At 36.4% G+C, this 21,270-nt stretch overlaps 1 protein-coding gene across 1 annotated transcript in view; it reads left to right on the top strand.

Annotated features, from left to right (window-relative positions):
* The first annotated feature begins 720 nt into the window (after positions 1 to 720).
* The window catches only part of LOC131434037 (uncharacterized), a 40,320-nt gene continuing 19,770 nt past the window's right edge, over positions 721 to 21,270 (top strand). Inside the window, exons 1-3 of the mRNA XM_058600668.1 lie at positions 721 to 726; positions 4,715 to 4,982; positions 18,788 to 18,987. Of these exons, the coding sequence (XP_058456651.1) occupies positions 721 to 726; positions 4,715 to 4,982; positions 18,788 to 18,987 (474 nt within the window). The remainder of the gene's footprint in view (positions 727 to 4,714; positions 4,983 to 18,787; positions 18,988 to 21,270) is intronic.

The raw sequence follows: 21,270 nt of genomic DNA, 5'->3' as shown, positions 1-21,270 counted from the left end.
TTTCAGATAATTGTGAAAGATCACAAAAACACTCATTTTTCAGAGCTATTTTTGATAAGACTCGGAAAATCCTCCGAATTTTCCAGCCATTTTCACCCTGTAGATAGATAAAAGTATTTCAAAGGTCTGTATGTTTTTGGTTTTGGCAAATTTTTCGAAATTTCCATCGAAAATTTCCTAAATCCACCCGCGCGCATGGTACTTGGACGATGGCCTTAACGGGCGCAGTCTTGAAGGAACATTTGGCGGACAAGAATCCAACAAACAAGGAAAATGCAAATGTTTTGTCGTCTATATTTATTGGTGAAGAGATTTCGAAGGTCAAGTGACAAAAGTGCTTTACGGTAATGTTGTGAATTCGCTTAAGGTAGCGCTTCGCCGTGGTCACGGAAGTTCGCTGCCTATCTCGGGGTTTCACGCACTTGACCCAAAATTGTGAGAAAACGGGGAAGAACACAGGAATTCCAAGAACATACGATTCTAGATAATTAATTTTTCTATCGATTCGTATATAAATTGTGCCTGATGAACGTTTTTATCGAAAGATTTCGTGCGAGTTTTAAAAATTAAACGAGTTTTTCCTTATTCTTTCGCACGCACACAATGTCAACGAATGCATTGGGTTGTGCAAAATGCCACATGCGGTAGACGCTAACAACATTCCTTTTGTTTTCGTTGTCCGTTCTCTCTGCGTGAACGTTAAATATTGATGAGTAGAAAATGTCTGTAAGTGTTACTACTTTGTAAAATAATTTCTATTCGCGTTTCAGTAGAACCAGAAATCAGTAATGATTTTCATCGCTACTAGCTTTGACGCTTTGTTAAAAACGTAGCACACCCTACATATGGGAGTTGTTTATAGCGAGAAAAGGCAAAAAGAAAACAAAATGTTTAACAAAACTCGCACGAAATCTCGCGATAGAAAAGCTTTCTTGATGGTATTTTTCGCCAAATGCATAGTTAGATCATTTACCTACAATCGTATGTTTTTGATTTTTCGTGAATCGGGCTAGTATTGGAGAAATTTGCAATTTTGCGTAAAATTTCGGCGACAAAGCAAGAGGTAGCAGTGAGTTGTCTTGCTTCGACTTGACCACGGCGAAGCGCTACCTTAAAGGCAATGATTTCTTTTCAAAACAAATTCAAAAATTTATTTTCATTAAAAAGTATAATAAATATTTTTGAAAGCTTTCCATGAAGTTAGAAGCATTACTGGCGCAGTCTTGAAGGAACATTTTGTGGACAAGTATACAACAAACAAGGTAAACGCAAATGTCGGTTTTTCTGTACTTCGGATCACAGCTGACACATGCAATACACTTGCTAATGTGTTTTCTGAGCTTTTATGCTAAGTTAGGCATGCTAAAGTTACGCGTTATTATATCAGCTACCTAATCCATTGCGAAATGTCCTAATTCGTGGTGATACCTAAGCATCAACGACGTCTTCATTACTTGAGTCACATACAAAAGATGTTTTCGCTATTCCTAAAATTCTGTAACCATCGTTTTTACCATTTTCTACGTCGCGCTTCATCTTTTGGATATTCGCTACAATCCATTACAATTTGGAAATGGAGATTGGACGTTTCAAGCTGTACACTACATCTGAAGTTTTCAGTTTGAAAGAATGTGGAAACATTTTGCTCAGACGGAGATGCTCTTTTACTGAAGTGCATTACAGGATGGAAATATTTGTCCTTATTTGTTTCCTGCATAAGGATTCCACCGAACCCGTATGACGATGAATCGGTATGCAATAACTTTTGAGGACAGGTTTCGTCGAGAGAATATTGCAAAGCATAGCCAAAGATTTTAAATAATAATTTAAAATTTGGCACCATTCAATTCACAATATGCAAGAAAAGGTTTAACTTTACCTCACAATTAAGATTAGATCATTTGAACCAAGAAGAAGCATGTAAACTTCTGAAACTTGTTAAAGAATTTGAAGAAACTTCTGAAACTTGTTTAAGAATTTGCCACTTAGAAAACCAAAATTTTAAATTTACGAATGCAATTGAACATCGCATTTCATACAATTGAACACCGCATTCGATACACGCAAAATCTCATATATTTATTTATATTTGGATAGTAACTAAAATGTTCATAGAATGGATCAAAATACGGTATTTGTACAATGTTATGTACTTCTTCTACGTGGAATCTATGTTGACCTGTTCGGAAAAACTGCTGTTGTCGATATGGTCTAAAGTGTTGAGCTGGATGGGGTTGGAAGGGTTGTGTATATTGAAATTTCAATCCTGGGTAAATGTGCGGTCATTGTGAGGTGTTAGGGATTTCTATTTACATAATTTACTTGTCCTTAGGTGTGAATTTTGGAAATTTCGTAAACGAAGGCTTAAGTTCGTAAACGTTTCTAGGCGGCATTGTCACGAATTCTGGCATGCCCGTATTATAGTACGGTTATAGGCCGGAAGAAATGGATTTTTCGGGGACATGGGGTTAATGATAGGTGTAATTTTTATCTGAAAGTTTTGTTCTTCTATGCAGGCATCGAAGGCCTCTTTTAAAGTGCATGATTTTTTCGCATGAGTAAATATGTTGCGTGGGAGCGGGTCATTGCGCCGAAAGCCATTTCGCCGAAAGTCGTTTCGCCGAATGCCATTTCGCCGAAAGTCGTTTCGCCGAATAAGTCATTTCGCCGAAAGTCGTTTCGCCGAAAGGGTCATTTCGCCGAAAGAGTAATTTCGAATACATCATTTTTTTTTTTGTGTTATTATGCCTTCTGTATAACTGATGTGGCGCAGCCACATAACCGAAGCCAAGATGGCTCGGCGGCATAAAGCCGCCGATGCGACGCCGGCTGAGTTGGCCGCCGACCCGCCGTCGGAAGCGGCGGCCTCTTGCATACAAACCTGTAACCGCCTCGTTTGCCCGGTCTACTCAAAACTAGGTTTCTTTGCTTTAGTTAGGTCCGAACGAGCGGTAGCGAGGTCGGACAGCACACGAATCAAATCGATGTGGCGAAGCCGCATTAGATATTTTTTTATTTAGTAAACGGAAAATACCACATACTTTTGCTTGGTAGATACCTATGGAATTGCTTTGATGATTAGTGGGTAATAGTCAACAAGTTTCTTTGGGAACTCCGTCCTGAGGTTCATGAATCAATCTTTTTTAAGAAGTACGATTGTAGGTCAACAAAACGGACGTTAACTTTATCATCTTTAATTTGTCTTTATTTTAAATCAATTCCCATTACGATTTTAGGATAATTGCAGGAATCGGCGAAACGACCCTTTCGGCGAAATGGCTTTCGGCGAAATGGCTTTTGGCGAAATGACATTCGGCGAAGTGGCCCATTCGGCGAAATAACCCTTTCGGCGAAATGACTTTCGGCGAAACGGCTTTCGGCGAAATGGCTTTCGGCGATATGACCCTGATCCATGTTGCGTAGAATTGCTATTGCTATTTGGTGACATAATCACTCATCGTATTGATATATGTTTAGGACAAACTATCAACTCTGAAGAATGATTTGTGCAAAACATTTTTGGACCTTCATTAGAAGGTTTATTCTTAGAATGTTATTATTTTTCACTCACCTCAAGATTTCGACTGCTGTAACATAAGTAAGCTTTATGAAACACTTTGAGTTGTTCTTTGCAGCCTATTCATAGCATAGCAGACTTTGTAGCCTATTCATAGCATAGCTTTGATTATATATCGATTTCTTGGCCTTCGACTTATCAGTGCTTCAAGCAATTCAAATTGAATCGCCATCTTGGCCTAACAGTTTAATTTGAACCGCTAAGGCGCAAAGTCCACACTAAGAATATGACACTAGGTGCCATATCCTAACTGACGTCTAGGGCGAAAACGAATGACGACCGACTACTGACCACCACAGAATTTTAACATTGAGAGATTTTTAGTTTGTACATAAATACATATTTATTTTCGATTTCTTCGAGTTTTGCCTTCGGCTCATTTAAACCAGTTCAAATTGAACCGCCATATCCACCTAACAGTTCTATTTGTGGCTACACAAATATATATATATATATATATATATATATATATATATATATATATATATATATATATATATATATATATATATATATATATATATATATATATATATATATATATATATATATATATATATATATATATATATATATATATATATATATATATATATATATATATATATATATATATATATATATATATATATATATATATATATATATATATATATATATATATATATATATATATATATATATATATATATATATATATATATATATATATATATATATATATATATATATATATATATATATATATATATATATATATATATATATATATATATAAATATATATAAATATATATCTTCAAAGCAAATATAAATGAAGCATTTTCACAAAAGTGCCAGTAAAATTTGTGGTTTCCATTTAATAGGCCGTAAGGTCATTTGTCTCATCGGGCCAGAAAAGTTTTTTTTATCATATGTGCAGAATAGATATAAGGTGCGCTGCATAAATTTACTCATAACGCCCCCAGGGGGAGAAGTGCAAACTTGTTTTCTGCAAAGAGCACATGAACGTTTTATATACTTCATGATTAGTCTTTGCCTAGTTATAGCAGTAATGTTTTTATTTAAAGATTTATATGCATTACATTACTACAATAGGTAAATTAATGATACATCCATTTTTATCTCATTTTTTTAGGCGACTGAAAGGCCGAGTACAGCAGATCTAAAAATTATGGCTCTCAGACAACAACATCAAATTGATACCCAACAACAACTTTTAGCTACCAAAGAACAACGTTTACGTTTTCTTAAAGCTCAAGAAGCATGCGAATCGATCGCTATTGCCGAAGGAGAGCGTCTACGAAGACTTCGAGAAAGAGTTGAGGCCCAAGAATCAAAACTGCGCAGATTAAGGGTTCTGCGGGGGCAAGTTGATTTGCAGAAAACTTATAATATCCACCTAGGTATGACAATTAAATAATAATTTGCCAGTTTAACTTCACAATTTTTAAAAAAGTTATGATTATTTCTAGTTGTGTCTGAACAGATTACTTATTTGCGTCTTTTGAAAACATTCCCCCTCATTCAGAGCAAAATTAAACAGAACTGATAGTGTACTATCACAACTATCAAATAATTATTTTTATACTGAAATATTATTATTATTATAATTTAATTGTTGCTATTCATTAACTTTTCGTATTCAATGAAACAAAATTTTACAAAAATTCATGACATGTCTATACAGAAATATTTCAGATCGTAAATGTTTTATCATTATATTCCAATTGTTGCTATTTTGTCACATTAATGACGGTAAAACATGATTTTACTCAGAAATTCATATCATGTAGATTCAGAGAAACGTTAAACCCGCAATGCATAAATTAATCAAAATTATAATTATTAACTATTTCACTAATTAAGTATAATTTAATACGTAGAATCGGGCATGTGTGTATAACTTAATATGTCGAATCGTTTCCGAAAATATTAAATTTATGAATATCTGTTTTTTATGAGGAATGTTTGTTCCACACAAAGAATCAGAAAAAAATGCGGGAATTCCTGCCAAAAAAAAGTAATTTGGAATTTCGCTAGAAAAATCAGGCTAAATCCGAAGTTGCTATTTGTAACAACAGTTTCTCAAGATTATCTCTCCTTCAGAGTGAACCCCTTTCTTGTTTCATCAATGTATTTTATAAAATTCCAGCTCATATAACATTGTTGAACATTATTACCACCATTAATCCTGTACCATAAATTACAAGAGATAATAGGTCGGCATGCTCCCCTAGAGCAAGTAAAGGAATGTGAAAAGGGTTGGATTTGCAAAATTATGATTGATGTGGCGCATTTAAGTAGCTTTCAGCCACTCAGCCGGTTCATGCTCGGCATGCTCCGCGTGCTCCATGTATTTTGCCTGCCGGCTAGAGTTTTCTGACAACAGCAACTGAAAAATTCATTAAAACCGATTGGTCTTGCATAGATATCATCTTCTAGTGCGCTCACCTTGTTTAATAAGTGCGCCCTCTCATTGCCCCGTTTTGAACAACGCAAGGGGATCCAAGCCAAGGTAATCTGTTATGATTTTGCAGGTAAAGATGAGTGACAATTGAGTATTGCTCCACAGTATTGATTCACAGAGCGGAGGGCCTCAAAAGAACTGAGATTGTCCGATACAATGAAGCAGTGATCTGCGGGCAGAGTGTCAATGGGTATAAAGAATTGCAGCTAGTTCGGCGACGCAAGCTAAAGCTAAATCCATGAGTTTATAGGAAGCGGTGGAATTTGTATTGAATACACCAAAGCCAGTGGACCCGTTGAGCCATATCTCAACGGGTCCACTGGGTTCGGTTTTTGCAGCATCTTCTAATATTTCCTTCTATTCTACTAACATAGAATAGCAGGTAGTAAGAAAAGTAACTGCTATCATTCCACCTGCAAAAATAGATTCATTGTCCTGGCCGATTCCAAGTATTGAAATGACAGAGTTATTTGCTTTGTAAAAATCTGGTCGAAGTTATCTTGCTGATGGTTTTTCTTAGCTTTAAAAGACACGCTTGGGTTTATTTTTGGAAGAAGAACTCACCATTGACCAGTTGACATATATATTTAGGCATTTATATTTAGGCATTTTATGCACTGAGTCAATGTAAGTCATTTCTAGGAAATCGAAAATGCTTTGGAGTTTTCAATACCAGTTAAAACAAATTCCTGCGAAGATCATTTCCGCCTAACACATCGTTGATCGACCACCCAAATTACCCAAGTCTCTGGTATATCGGAAAATGGTGATAAAGGTCTTTTACCATTTACTATCCGAACCGTTACCAGAAGTTGTCACTTTCTACTTGCGACGGCATTCAAACACACAATGAGTTCTTCACTGCATGAATGTTTTTTCTTTATTTATATACGGCTAGTTGAATGTCGGAATGGAAGGTTTGTTCGAGCTATTGCTTATGTGCCCAGAGTCACAGCGTGTTGGCTGTTTAGCCCAGGTTGTAAGTGGCGTACAGTATCGCCGATGTTATGGCCTCTGCGAAACCCGTACTGCGCGCTGAACAGACCTCTTGCCTTTTTTATAAAGGGGATTGCCCGTTGAGAATGATTTTCTGAAGGAACTTTCCCACATTCATTTTTTGCTTTTTTCAGTATATACGCCGATGGGTCCCCTGAGGGTTTCCCAGGTTTCGGTAATAGTACCTACCTCTACGTTCAGGGGTGCAAGCGCCCCTCTCGTTCTGGCCATTACCATCCTGTAGACATCGCCCCATTATATAAAATTGATTCCCTCGCATAGCTGGTCTAAACATGCTCTTTTGCTTGCGCTGATGCTTTTGTTTAGTGCTAACTTCGCCGTTTTGAACGCCGTGTTCCTTTCCATCCTCATCACCGCTGATCGAGCTCTTTGCATCATTTTTCTAGCCCTAAGGCAGGATGCGCGAAGGCGTGCAATTTGCTCGTTCTACCAGTAGACCGGTGATCTGTTGGTCCTCGGTTGCCAAGATGGCGTTGTGCTCCTCCAATTCTAGTGCTCGGCAAAAAGTTTCGCGGTCAAAGTTAGCAACCTTCCACTCTAGAGTTTTGTGAGAATTACTCCTCCTTGTGCTTCCCACAAAGTGACCGATCGCTATGGGTGTAGACATCATTAACGGTCCAATTGAGATCTTCGGCTAGGCCGGGACTGCTGAAAGTCAGGTCGATAAACGGCACGACTTCGTTCCGCTGGAAGGTACTTTCAGGTCTATCATTAGCTAACACGACGTCTAACTTGGCGAGGGCCTCCAGTAGCGTCTGTCCTCTTCTATTGGTAGTCTCCCGCTATCACCACCGGCTTCCCACCGACCAGGTCTACGGTCAACCTGTCGACCTTCCGGGTGACCATCTCGGTGAAGCGTAGCAGCTGCTATAGTAAACTCCGTTCACCTTCGTTATGGCTACTCATTTTGCTTGCGTTTTCATCACCTCTTGCGCTGGGTATCGACCAGTCGTAAAGATCGCCACAGTGTTGGATTCGTCCGACACCCAGTTCTGGTATGCGATGGTATCCAAGAGAATGGCGAAATGAATGTCCCATTCCGCCACAGACTGGCGTTGCGTTCTTTCGCATTCATGCGCATTGTGCCCCTAGCCGTGTCGCTCGAAACTTGTAAGGCCAGCGCAACAGGCTCCCTTTTTTTAAAAACCCTCTCGAGAATGGGCCCAGCATTTTTTTGACCATTTTCTTGGCGACCTTCAACCATGGTTGCACAGGCTGATTCTCACCGGTTTCGCTTTTATGGCGCGGATCCGTGGGTCGAGGTTTGGGTTGACCCCCTCGCCGCGATACTTAGCCCCATCATTTCCGCCATGGTCTTTACTCCTTTTGAAGTCAAGCGTTTGCTACCTTGAGAATCCCTGGCGCGTTTCTGGCACTTTTTATTCCGCTCAATTGTGAGCCGGAACGCATTGTCGACCGCATCTTGGTTTTTATCGCTATCGAATGTGAATGGCTCTGTTTGAAAACTCTACGACTTTCCGCCACTCTCTAGCCGCACTATCAACTCCTTTTTGGTCCTTTTTGGCTACGTTCACGCCCTTCGAAGCTAGTTCACTTTAAACTTCTGGCTGAAGTTAGTTTTCTTCTGCGTGAAATCAAAAATCGCGTCAAGTTGTTCTATAACCGCTGCCATACTCGGCTTGCTGGTCCTCTAATTTGACGAAGGTATTGTTTTCGCTTGTCCCATCAGCTGCCACTTTGATTTCCTCTCTTGCACTTATTCTGAATGGAGACCTCCTCAAACCCCCTCTTGCGAAAGGGTTTCCCTCCTTACTCGGCGACGATGTTGATGGTGTAGAACTCTATTTATATGAGTCCCCCTATAGCTGCCATCAAACCCAGCCGAAAGTTGTCGCTATCGTAATCCCAAGGTTGCATATGCGGTGCAGTGAGGCCATGCGAGGGTTGACTTTACGCTCAGAGCCGGATCAGCGCAAATCAGGAAAAGGGCATCTGAACCTACTTCTACTCTGTCATCCCAATCAGGTGGCTGAAAGTGAGACGGCGTGCCATAAGGTCTGCCACGGTTTTATGGGACGGAAAGCAGCTGCGGCATTAGCCTACTCTCCATTTCAAGCCGGTTCCACTTTGCTTTACTAGAGGAGTAAAACACTGCAACCGTCCGCCCTAGCTTCTCTATATATCCCGATCTACCGTTTTGAATCCATGGATGGTATGGTAGCCAGTATGCCATAGTTAGGACCTCACTGGTGTTAGTCATATCGTGCCGAGTCGGCACTTCCGCTGGGCTTGTGCACTTTGAGCGGCACACGATTTTGCTTGCGGATACATGCAGCTTTTTATAGAGGATTAGCAGAGCCCACTGCCAAACCCCACCGCATTCTAGCAAGCCCTACAACTCGCAGTTCCCGGTAAAGGGGTCTTCAAAAACATTGCAATCCGTGTTGATTTCATATGTTTCATAGAGAAATAGGATATGATTTTTTCTATTAAAATAGGTTTTGAGATAACACAAAAATTTTGAATAGATTCAATTTTATGCAATAAGGAATAAAACCTAAAAATATAAAAAAAAATTCTTCCAATCCATAGCTAAAGAAGCCAACAGCAATTTAAAAATAAAACAATACATGATTTTTGTTTTACAAGCAATTAAGAACAAAAACATTTATCTTAAATTTTCCGCTCTCCTCAACGACATCAATTATAATCGATAGGATTTTAAAATATATTTTTCACAAACTAAGAAATATTTTTAAATGTATAGAATTCAAAAACTATTTCAATTAGAAAATTCCACTAGAAAATCGATCATATACTTGTTTTACAATTCAGAAAAAAATAAAATTACGATTACGATTACGATGATTATATGTTTATGAGAAAGGCATCATTACACCACTAGGCGGATCAAAAGAGGATTCATATGAAAATAAGAGAAACATAAGAAAGGTATTATTACACTACTAGGGGAATTAAAAACAGGTTTTACTTAATTTTGTAAGATTTTTTGTGCTAAAATCGTAATTCTATTTTGATAGATTTTCTAGTGGAATTTGAATTGAAATTTCAAATAGTTTTTGAATTCTATACATTTAAAAATATTTCTTAGTGTGTAAAAAATAATTTTTAAAATCCTATCGATTATAATTGATGTCGTTTAGGAAAGCGGAAAATTTAAGATAAATGTTTTTGTTCTAAATTACTTGTAAAATAAAAATCTTATTTTAAAATTGCTGTTGGCTTCTTCAGCCATGGATTGGTGGAATTTTTTTTATATTTTTAAATTTTAAGGATGACCTGCGCAATCAAAGCACCAGTATAACTTACAGAAGTATGTTATACTAGTGTATAACATACTTCTTTATGTTATACTAGTGCTTTGATTGCGCAGTTTATCCTTAAGAAAACGAAATGGGTTCACTATTATATGCACTTCCGGCACCGGAACCCGAGAACCGGTATAATCAAAGTCGTTTCGTACGTCTACCAATTAGCATGACATCCAAAACTCAACTTGTACGCACTCCAAATTTCGATCTAAATGTTTGTTGTATTCGAAATTATGCGGTAATTTTTCGTTGGACCATAAGACCTTTCAATTGACCCTTAGATTGGGTATAACGGTTTAGAGTCCAGTTTATAACATTTTTTACGGTTTTTGTTTCACCAGTACACTGAAGTCTTTTTTTTATGCGAATTTACGCACCGTGTAAAAAAACCGCATAAAAAATACCGCATAACTCTGAAAATTCGCATAAAAAACCTCATAACTCTGAAACTTCGCATAAAAAAAACCGCATAACTCTGAAACTTCGCATAAAAAAAGACTGCAGAAGTGTAAACCGCATAACTCTGAAAATTCGCATGAAAAAAAACCGCATAACTCTGAAACTTCGCATAAAAAAAAAACCGCATAACTCTGAAAATTCGCATGAAAAAAGTCGCGTAAAAAAACCACATAAAAAAGATCGCATAAAAAAAGATCTCAGTGTATAAGTGACGGTGTACAATATTGAACACACTTTACCCTATAACCTCCGAACCGGAAGTCGGATTCGGATGAGATTCAGCAATTCCGTATAAGACCGGAACACTTTTCATTTGAATCTAAGTTTGTTGAAATCGGTCAAACCATCGCATCGCTGGGAAAAGTGAGTAATATGTTTTGGTATATATGACCACAATTTTCGGTGCTTCCGGAACCGGATACCGGGAACCAGGATAGCCGGTATCGTTTTGTTTAGTTGCCTAGTAATAATGACTGTCGATTTGTGTAGATTTATAACCAGTTTGGAATTTTCTTTACGTTTTTTGCATAGCCAGTTTAAGTGACAGTGTACTATATTGAACACACTCTACCCTATAATTCATTGTTTGGAGGTAAACAACGTTGTTGGCTTGTGATTCTCTCAATTTTTAATTTTCATTTTATTCACGATTTTCTATTGGATTTCAACAGTGAATCGTCTTGGTGCTCGTTCACTGACCATCGTTTCTCGAATTCACCTTTTTCGTGTAAATATCGCATTGTCGTTCTAAAAGTTATATTTCACCGTGACTACACAATGGAGGCTGCCACCATCTGTTGTGCTTGTGCTTGCGGCTTGGATAAGGCAGAAGAAATTGTTTGTAATGGCTTTTGCATTTCATCTAAAGTGCGTAAAGCAGTCAGCTGCTATCCGTGAAACAATATGGAAATGTTCACAGTTTTTCTGGATGTGTAATGCGTGTACTAAAATGATGGCAAATGCAACTTTCCGCCAAGCAATTTTGTCAACAAACAATGCAATGGAAGCCATCACTGCAGAGCACTTTAGGAGGTTCGTTGGGAAATAGAGCAAAATAGTGAAAAATTTTTAAATATTCTCCTGTGCATCCCGACCGTTTTTTAGAATCGAGTGCACTGATGGCATATTTCACCGATTTAGAAAAATCAAGTTCCAAACAGGGTCACTAGCGAGAAGAGTTTGATAAAGCTCTTACCGAAAGCGAACCCGTTTATACCCTGATTTCCCTAAATCTAAGGAAAATACGTCGGAAGGCACAAAAGACATCGAACCGAACGTATCAATTTCTCTAGCTGAGCGAAGTCCGATTTAAAATATGTTTTAAATTTACTTATCTGGTTTCCATCCAACTGCTACTGAAGAAGACATTCGTAGTAATCTAAACGCCAGTGACACTGTTGATGAACGGAAGTTAATTCCCAAGGACAAAAATCTTAGCGAACCGTATTTTGTGTCTTTTTAAGTAGGTGTACATAAGCAGCTTAACACTGTAGTTTTGTCTAATTCCACTTAGCAGAAAGGCATCGTTCTCAGGCAGTTTGATTTTTAAACAGGTTTGAACTTTCTGTTTTAACCATTGCAATGAACTTGATATTCAGTCACTAAGCATCACCAATCACCTCTTCACCTTTCCATCATCCTTTTTTAACGATATTCAAATCAAATTGCCTTCTGAAAGTCCCGCTTTTGATCAAATAATCAATAACGCAAACGATCAAATAAAACAATACCTCACGGTATATTACCAAAGCGTTCGTGGCCTTCTCGCAGAAAAAATAAATTATACACAGCACTGGCCTCTTTTGATTATGACGTTGTTGTGTTAACTGAAACTTGGCTCAAAGACAGTATAATTAATTCAGAACTCTCCGATGATTATACGATATATTGCTGTGATCGCCATTTTTCTACTAGCCAGTACAATCGTGGTAGTAGTGTCTTGATCGGAGTCAATAAAGTCATTCGCAACTCTCGCTGAAGCTAATTGTTTAGAGCAAATCGCGATTCGTATGAATTGCGCTTCTGTGTTACAAATATAGTGTGCTATTTACCTACCACCAAACTCTAATATCGCTTTATATGAACAACATGCTGCTTGTATAAACAATTTGCGCAATAGGATCCCCAGATCGTACTAGTGTGATTGGGCTTGGGGATTATGACTTACCGCTGCTGAATTGGAGCTTTGATGAAGATATTAGTAGTTTAATTCCGTATAATGCACCTGGTTTACAGCAAATTAACTATTTGTCTAATGATAATGGGAAACTGCTTGATTTGGCTTTTGTCAGTAGTGAAGACGACACCGAGCTTCTCGCACCCCCGCAAAGCCTAATGAAACTAGATCGTCATCATCATCCGTTTGTTTTGGCTTTTGATGTATCGGATAACTTTATCATGAGCAACATGAGCAAAAAAAGAGGAAATACATTGCAACTTGCGGAAGTTTCGCAAATCAATATTTAAAACTTTGGGTTCACTAGATGAAGCGGTATGTAGATTCTATTATGCGTTGGACTTACGTAACTTATATTGAGAACTGTCTGAAGGATGATCCCAAGCAGTTTTTGAATTTCGTTCGTAAATAAAGCTGTGGATTTCTGGAATGTGTCAACTATTAGGGACAATACTCATCGTCAGCCGAGGAGTCAGCAAATCTATTCACGTCTTTCTTTCAAAGTGTGCTATCATTACCTTTGTCGCAACAGTACAGTGGTTTACTGTCATACAACATGAATATACCTAGGATATCATTCATCGAACGTGAAGTGCAGTACTCTTGACAGAACAAAGAGAGCCGGCCCGGATGGACTCAAGCTGTCAACCGCCAAACAATGTTCATCGCCGTTGGCACATTGCTACTAGGAATTCTGTATCCGGTAATTAAAAACGCAATCTCATCGGCCTAACACGGTTTTATCAAAAAACAATCGGCTACAACGAATTTGATGAGTTATGTGTCGACGCTTATTAGAAAAATGGTAAAACGACAACAGATTGACGCGATATATGTTGACTTTTCGAAAGTTTTTGACTGCGTACCACATCTTCTTGCTGTTGAGAAATTGAAACGAAATGGCTTCCCAAACTGGCTAACCTTTTGGATTTTTTCATACCTCTCAAATCGTGGTGCATCTGTTCGACTTGATTCTTTGTTTTCAAGCAGTTTCATTATCACATCTGGAGTACCCCATGGAAGTCATCCTGGGCCACTACTATTTGTGCTTTTTATCAACGACCTATGTGATAGACTAAACTCTTTTAATACCATGTATGGTGACAATCTAAAAATTTTTCGCATTATAACTACGCTAGCGGACTGCTGTGCTCTGCAAATGGGCATGGAAAGGATATTGATATGGTGTGACAGAAACGGTATAAAGGTGATTATAGAAAAATCAAATGATATTACGTTTTTCCGTATACGCTCGCCTATTGTGTTTTTGTGTTTGAGTACGCTATGAACACCATCCCAGTTGTACGAGTATCATCTTTTACGGATCTAGATATCAATCTCGGTTGGAAGCTTTGTTTTACGGAACACTACTCAACGGTTACTGCTAAGGCATTTGTAGTACTGGGAATAAGCAAACGTATAACTCGAGACTTTGCAGAGGTTAAAGTCACTTTACATTTCCCTAGTTCGGAGCATCCTTGAGTACGGAGTTATTGTGTGGTCCCCGTATCACTCCATTCATATCGATCGTATCGAACGTGTTCAAAAGAGCTTTTTGAGATTAGCTCTTTGAAGACTTCCTTGGCAAAATCGTTTTCAACTACCTTCTTATAAACATCGCTGCGCTCTCATCAATTTGCCTATTTTACAAATTTCCTTTGTTTCAATTGTAACAAAAGCGCTCCTGGATTGAAAAGAGTTTAATTTAACTTGTGTCGGACAGCTATTTTTGGCTAGCAAAAACGCTTATGCAAAAATGGTTTCTGGCTTCTAGACAAACCCAGCCTTCTTTAAACTCCGAGATATGAAAGAACAAATGATAAATAAATCATTTTTTTCATGGATATTGTTGTTTATTGAGCATTCTGTAGAATGGTGCGTTTTGTTATGTCGTTTGCTAATTAGTACTTTTAAGAATGTGATATTCGGAGAATTGTACTTCTCGGCAAAATTCATTGCACTTGAAGTGAATGTAATATAGAAAAAGAAACGGTCATCCTTTAATGTTACGACAGATTTTGAGATAGCGGTACAACATTTAAGCTATTTTTGCCTAGCAAAAACGCTTATGCAAATGAAGAATAAATCATTTTTTTCATGGATATTGTTGTTTATTGAACTTTCTGTAGTATGGTGCATTTTGTTATGTCGTTTGCTAATTAGTACTTTTGTGAATGTGATATTCGGAGAATTGTACTTCTAGGCAAAATTCGTTGCTTTATGGATTAAGTTTTCAAGGAAAAGTTGTTCAACCGTAATGATTTTTTCCGCACTGAGAGAAATCTATCAATTTTTCAAATCGTGTTTCAGTATTAGAGTATAAATTACTCACCTGCAGAGCTGATTTCTGTACTAGTTCTAGTTCACCTTCCAAACTTGCATCTAACAACAACGCCAAAGGATCAAAGCTAACGCGACGTGCTAGTTTTCTTTTTCCATCTGTGATTACTGTTGAAACAAAACTTCGCTTTCGGCGAGGGATTTCAAAAGAACGTTCGTCGTGTAATTGATCTGAATGATTATCGCAGTTATTGCTGTCATTAGTCTCGTTGAAAATATGTTCTTTTTCCAAAAACATATTTTCATATACTCCACAGATGGTATGTTCTTCTTGTGCGGTATTAAGGTAGCGCTTCGCCGTGGTCAGGTCGAAGCGAGACAACTCACTGCTTCCTCTTGCTTTGTCGCCGAAATTTCACCCTAAATTGCAAATTTCTCCAATACTAACCCGATTCACGAAAAATCAAAAACATACAATTGTAGGTAAATGATTTTACTATGCATTTGGTGAAAAATATCAGTTAGAAAGCTTTTCTTTCGCGAGATTTCGTGCGAGTTTTGTTAAACATTTTGTTTTATTTTTTCCTTTTCTCGCTATAAACAACTCGCATATGTAGGATGTGCTACGTTTTCAACAAAGCGTCAAAGCTAGTAACGATGGAAATCATTACTGATTTCTCGTTCTATTGAAACATGAATAGTAATTATTTTACAAAGTAGTAACACTTACTTACATTTTCTACTCATCTATATTCAACGTTTACGCAGAGAGAATGGAAAACGAAAACAAAAGAAATGTTGTTAGCGTCTACCGCATGTGGCATTTTGCACACCCCATTGCATGCGTTGACATTGTGTGCGTGCGAAAGAATAAGGAAAAACTCATTTATTTTTATAACTCGCACGAAATCTTTCGATAAAAACGTTTATCAGGCACAATTTATATACGAATCGATAGAAAAATTAATTATCTAGAATCGTATGTTCTTGGAATTTCCGTTTTCTTTCCCGTTTTCTCACAATTTTGGGTAAAGTCCGTGAAACCCCGGGATAGGCAGCGAACTTCCGTAACCACGGCGAAGCGCTACCTTAAAGGCATTTGTTTTCTCTGTTTTATGCATATCTGGGACACGTGTTGTTCCCTGAAATTGTACTTTAAATGACCCAACATTGCATAACGTTTGTCTTAGCTTAGGTTGTTCGCAATAAGGAGATTTTTTTATCGTTAAAGGTTTAGCTTTGATGGGCAGGTTATCCGCAAAGTTTTCATTTTCAGATGTTGGTGAACTGTTTAGTATGTCTAAACATTTATCTATTTTGCTATTTCCCAGTGTCATGAATAATACATTTGCTAGGCTTGGGGGGTAAAGCAGGTTTAATTTTTTTAATTGAATCAGTGATTGTCTTAGTGTGTGTTGTCAATTCTGATAACTGGTGCATGGCATTGTTTATTTCTTTGCTATCAGGTAATATGCAGCTTGAATTATCTATCAAACAAAGATTTTTATTTGGTTTTCGTGGCGGAACCACTAAATTCCCCGATGGAATGGTGTGCAAAGTTGTATATCCTATTCCTATGGCATTGTTGTGTATTGCTTTTGACATAACGTCGACAGAGTCAATAGCCTTTGATAATGAAACTGGAATAGCAGCTGATTTATTTGAAAATAGCATAGGAGTGCTATGAACCGTTACTGCAAGTTGTGTGCGGGTAGAAATTTCATTGAAGTCAGTAACTTTGTCGCTATCCCATACATTTATGTTTTCATCCAACATATTTGAATTTGAAACGTTAATATTGACTACATGTTGGTTACTATCATAGTTATTTTTACTTTCTAAGCGTTTTTCGTCCTTATATGAATCATCTGATTTATCAAGCATTTTGCAACTTTCTTGTGTGTTCTTAGTTTTACATAGTGAATAACCATCATAATAAACCTTGTTCATGAACATATTTTCATGTCGTTTTTGTTTGGCCGCAAGTTTGTTTTCGTAGCTTTCGGCAACTAAGTTAGAATTTAAAACAGCTGTGTTATGTAAAATTACCGAGGGCAACTGACAAGTATGTTTAATTTTAATATTAGACAATTCTTGCATTGTTTGAGTAGGCGATATGTTATAGTTTTTATTGTTTGAAATGTTGATTTTGTTTTCGTTTCTGCTTAACGTGGCATTTGTTTGGGGAAGATGATTGAACGGTTCCACAGCGACAATATTGTTTCTAGGAACTGTTTGATGCTGAGCGTGAAAAGTTGTTGGTCTGGAAATATACAAAAAATATGTTTATGATTTGGAACAACGAGATAATGTTTTTGGCACCTGAAATGATTTGAAATGCTTTTGGCATTGGTAACGTAGGAAGAATTGTTTTGTTTCATTACATTCAATATTTTCTTCTTGTGAAGTCGGCCTTGTAACTCTAAAATACGATGATCCACGGATATTTGATTTTGTATTGAACCTGAAGACATCGAACCATGGAACAAAGAAAATTTAGCATTATGAGCTGTAGACGAAATTAAAGCAAAGAATAAATTTGATTTTAGTAAGTGTAAGGAGTGGTTGCATTTTGAAAAAAAATTGAATACTGACTCGCGTCAAAAAATTAATTGGCCATCAGCACTCGCCCAGGAGATAGCTTTCGCAGTAGCCAAACTTTTCACTGCAACGCCGTCATTTTTTTTATTGATTCGTTTTATCTAATTTAATTTTCAACTCAGTCATTTCAAAAACTAAACTTTGTTATGGAGACTTTACAATGAACCAACCAAAAAAAAAAAAAATCATTAAAAAAACATTCACTGTTTGATTTTTTGCACCAATCTGCTTCCCGTAGGAAAGAGCGGACTATCAAAACGGCCTTTATAGGGGTCTCTAGCTGACGGTAATCATCATGCCAGTGACTGGCACAATAGAAAGCATAGATTATAATGATACTCTCCTACCTAGCGGAATAGGCATAACTATAGGCATAAAGCGGGAATACCTGGTTTGTTGTCTGATGAACAGTTGTCTCATGTTTGGATATGGGAGACTGGTTATTAGGTGGCTAGGATTTAAACCATGTTCGAAAAACGCTCCATCATAATCAGTCGTGTGTTAAAGCTGTGTCTATCACAGGGATTAGGGTGGAAAAATGGTAGAGCGTATGTTTGGAATGTAATTTTGAGCGTATCTTTTTTAAAACAAAAAACACCTTTTTTGTCAGTTTCTCGTTTACTTAGCTTTTCCAATATGTTTCTAACTGAACTTTTGGCGACTTCACGTCAAACCAACTAAAATGAATAAATTATTGTAAGTGAGTTTATTAAAAATTAATCACTGGCCTTAGCCTGTCACGTTAGTGCAATGCAACAAAAAGTGTTTGCTCGATGGGCGTCAACCGGTGGAATCATCTCACATCAAACAAACAAATGCATTAAACAAAGCTGAAAGATTTGAATGAATGTGTGGTGTAATATTTATGTTTGCGGCGCTATATTACTATTTAATAATTCAGCTATTCTGTTTCAGGCAATGATTTAGATACAATTAGAGCGTTATTCAGCGAAAAAGAAAAAGAATTAACACTTGCTGTTGCTAAAGTAGAAGCATTAACAAGACAATTAGAGGAACTTAGGAGAGATCGAAAAGGTTCTTTGAATTTGCTTTCCGGATTGTCAAGTACTTCTGCAGCAGCCGTTGAATTAGAAAAAATGAGGAATGAACTCATGGTAAGAACTATTTACCTTTGGTTATTAAAGTGTTATTTAAAACTTCAAATACCAAGCCTAAAAAAAGTTGAACGGTAACTTCAAGCTGTCACAATAAATTTTACACCATCGAATTTTGTGAAATTTGTATATTGATTCAAAAACTTTGTAGGATACCATAGATAAAGGAAAACCTATAAAAATTTGTTTTTTCCCGTTACAGGATTTTTTATGCGCTTATTATGCCCTATTTGCTTTTCAATTTTCTTTCCTTTGGCATAAACGTCGCATAAAAAATGTTGAACACTTAAACTTTACTGAGTCATAACTTTGTTGTTAGTTAACCTATTTTCGAAATTTGTTCACCAGAAATTTGTGCTACTTCCAGAAATAAAATGAGCTAAAAAATTGAAAAATGCCGTTGTCTCCCTAAAGTTATAATGAAAAGTGTTAATAGATGACCTCAGAAAAGGTGAGATTTTTTACAATGATCGTAAGCATCTGGAAATTCAAAGCGATTACCTATATATTTTTACACGTCCTTCAATTGCTAGTAATACCACCTACAATTTTTACACAACTACCATTTTTGCATTACCAAAGAAAAACTTGAAAAATCAATAAATTAAAAAAAATTCATAAATTTTTCATTTTTTATCACCTGGTTTCATATAACTAAAAAAATTATGCGACGACATGTCCATTTTTCTGCCTCAAAATATTGGTATTATTACCAGAAACAACGTATTGATGCGCAAAATTATATATTCGTTCTTTGGTCTCAGGAAATTTGGCACAAATACAGAGAAATTCTATTCTTGAGATAATAATGCCAAACAAAATCTAATCAAAACTTTTACAATAAATGATTTTTTTGCTTTATTTTAGTTAAAATAAAATAAATTTTTTTCCTCTGAACAAAATTGGAATAAAACTAAATTGGATTTCACAGACGATCTTAAAAATTTTGGTAAATATACCTAAACTCTGAAAATAAATATATTTTGGACGAAAGATTTCAACAATTTTTATGCACAACCCAAACACAAATGATAATTACTAAAATTCTGATTTTGCATTAGGTTTTCCGGAGAAATTAAAAAAATCGGAAGAACATCGGAAATTTCAAAGTGTTATAATTTTAACATTGCAATCCGTGTTAATTTCATATGTTTCATGAAGGCGTAGCATTTGATTTTTTTAGATAAAATAAATTTTGCGATAACACACAAATTTTTAATAATTTGAATTTTCAATTAGTAAATTCCACTCGAAAAAAAAGTATGCAAAAATTTTCTAATTGGAATCTATCCGTAAACCTTCAACTGATTATTTTAATTACCGATTCGGATTTTGCAACAGAAAATAGTTGACCAGCTGAATTACACGTCGTTGCTCGGAAATGTTTCGTGAAGGGAAGGTCGAAAAAAATTCTCGAAGTTTCCTGCTTAGTGAAATACTCTTGTAGTGAAACATAACTTAAACGGCAACTCGATTAATCAATACTCCGCTCATGTTCAGATTGCAAATGATCAGTGTCCCATCTCAGAGCTTACAATAATCATGATTTTCATGGTATTAACCATGATTATCATGGTGGTGTAATGATACCTTTCTCATATTTCTCTTATTCCCATATAAAAAAGGAATACACTGAAGTATTTTTTATGCGAATTTACGTACCGCATAACTCTGAAAATTCGCATAAAAAAACCGCATAACTCTGAAACTTCGCACAAAAATAACCGCATAACTCTTAAACTTTGCATGAAAAATAACCGCAGAAGGGCAAACGCATAACTCTGAAAATTCGAATAAAAAAAACCGCATAACTCTGAAACTTCGCATAAAAAACAGCATAACTCTTAAAATTCGAATTTACTTTCACTTTATAGAGCATTAAGTTTTCTTTGCCGCAGCATCTACCATGCAGTTTCAAGTGCAATGAATTTTGCCTAGAAGTACAATTCTCCGAATATCACCCGGAAATTTTTAAATTTTTGTTCTTTCAAAAATTTTAAAATGAGATGCTACGGTAAACCAAATTCCAAATTTTAGTAGTTATCAATTGCGTTTGGGTTGTGCATAAAAAATGTTTAGTTCTCTGGTCCAAAATATAATTATTTTAAAAGATTAGGTATATTTACCAATTTTTTTAAGATTGTCAGTTTCAGTTTTTTTTTGTAAATTTTGTTCATAATAAATTTCCAACTAAAATAATAAAAAAATGCCATATAATTTTAAAATATTGTTTTTATTTTGTTTGGTATGATTTTCCCAATAAAAGAAATGTATATGTGCCAT

This window comes from Malaya genurostris, chromosome 3 (genome assembly GCF_030247185.1).
Source record: "Malaya genurostris strain Urasoe2022 chromosome 3, Malgen_1.1, whole genome shotgun sequence".
In the NCBI taxonomy this organism is placed as follows: Eukaryota; Metazoa; Arthropoda; class Insecta; order Diptera; family Culicidae; genus Malaya; species Malaya genurostris.
Note: the sequence above shows the minus strand (reverse complement) of the source record. Positions and strands in the feature narration are given on the sequence as shown.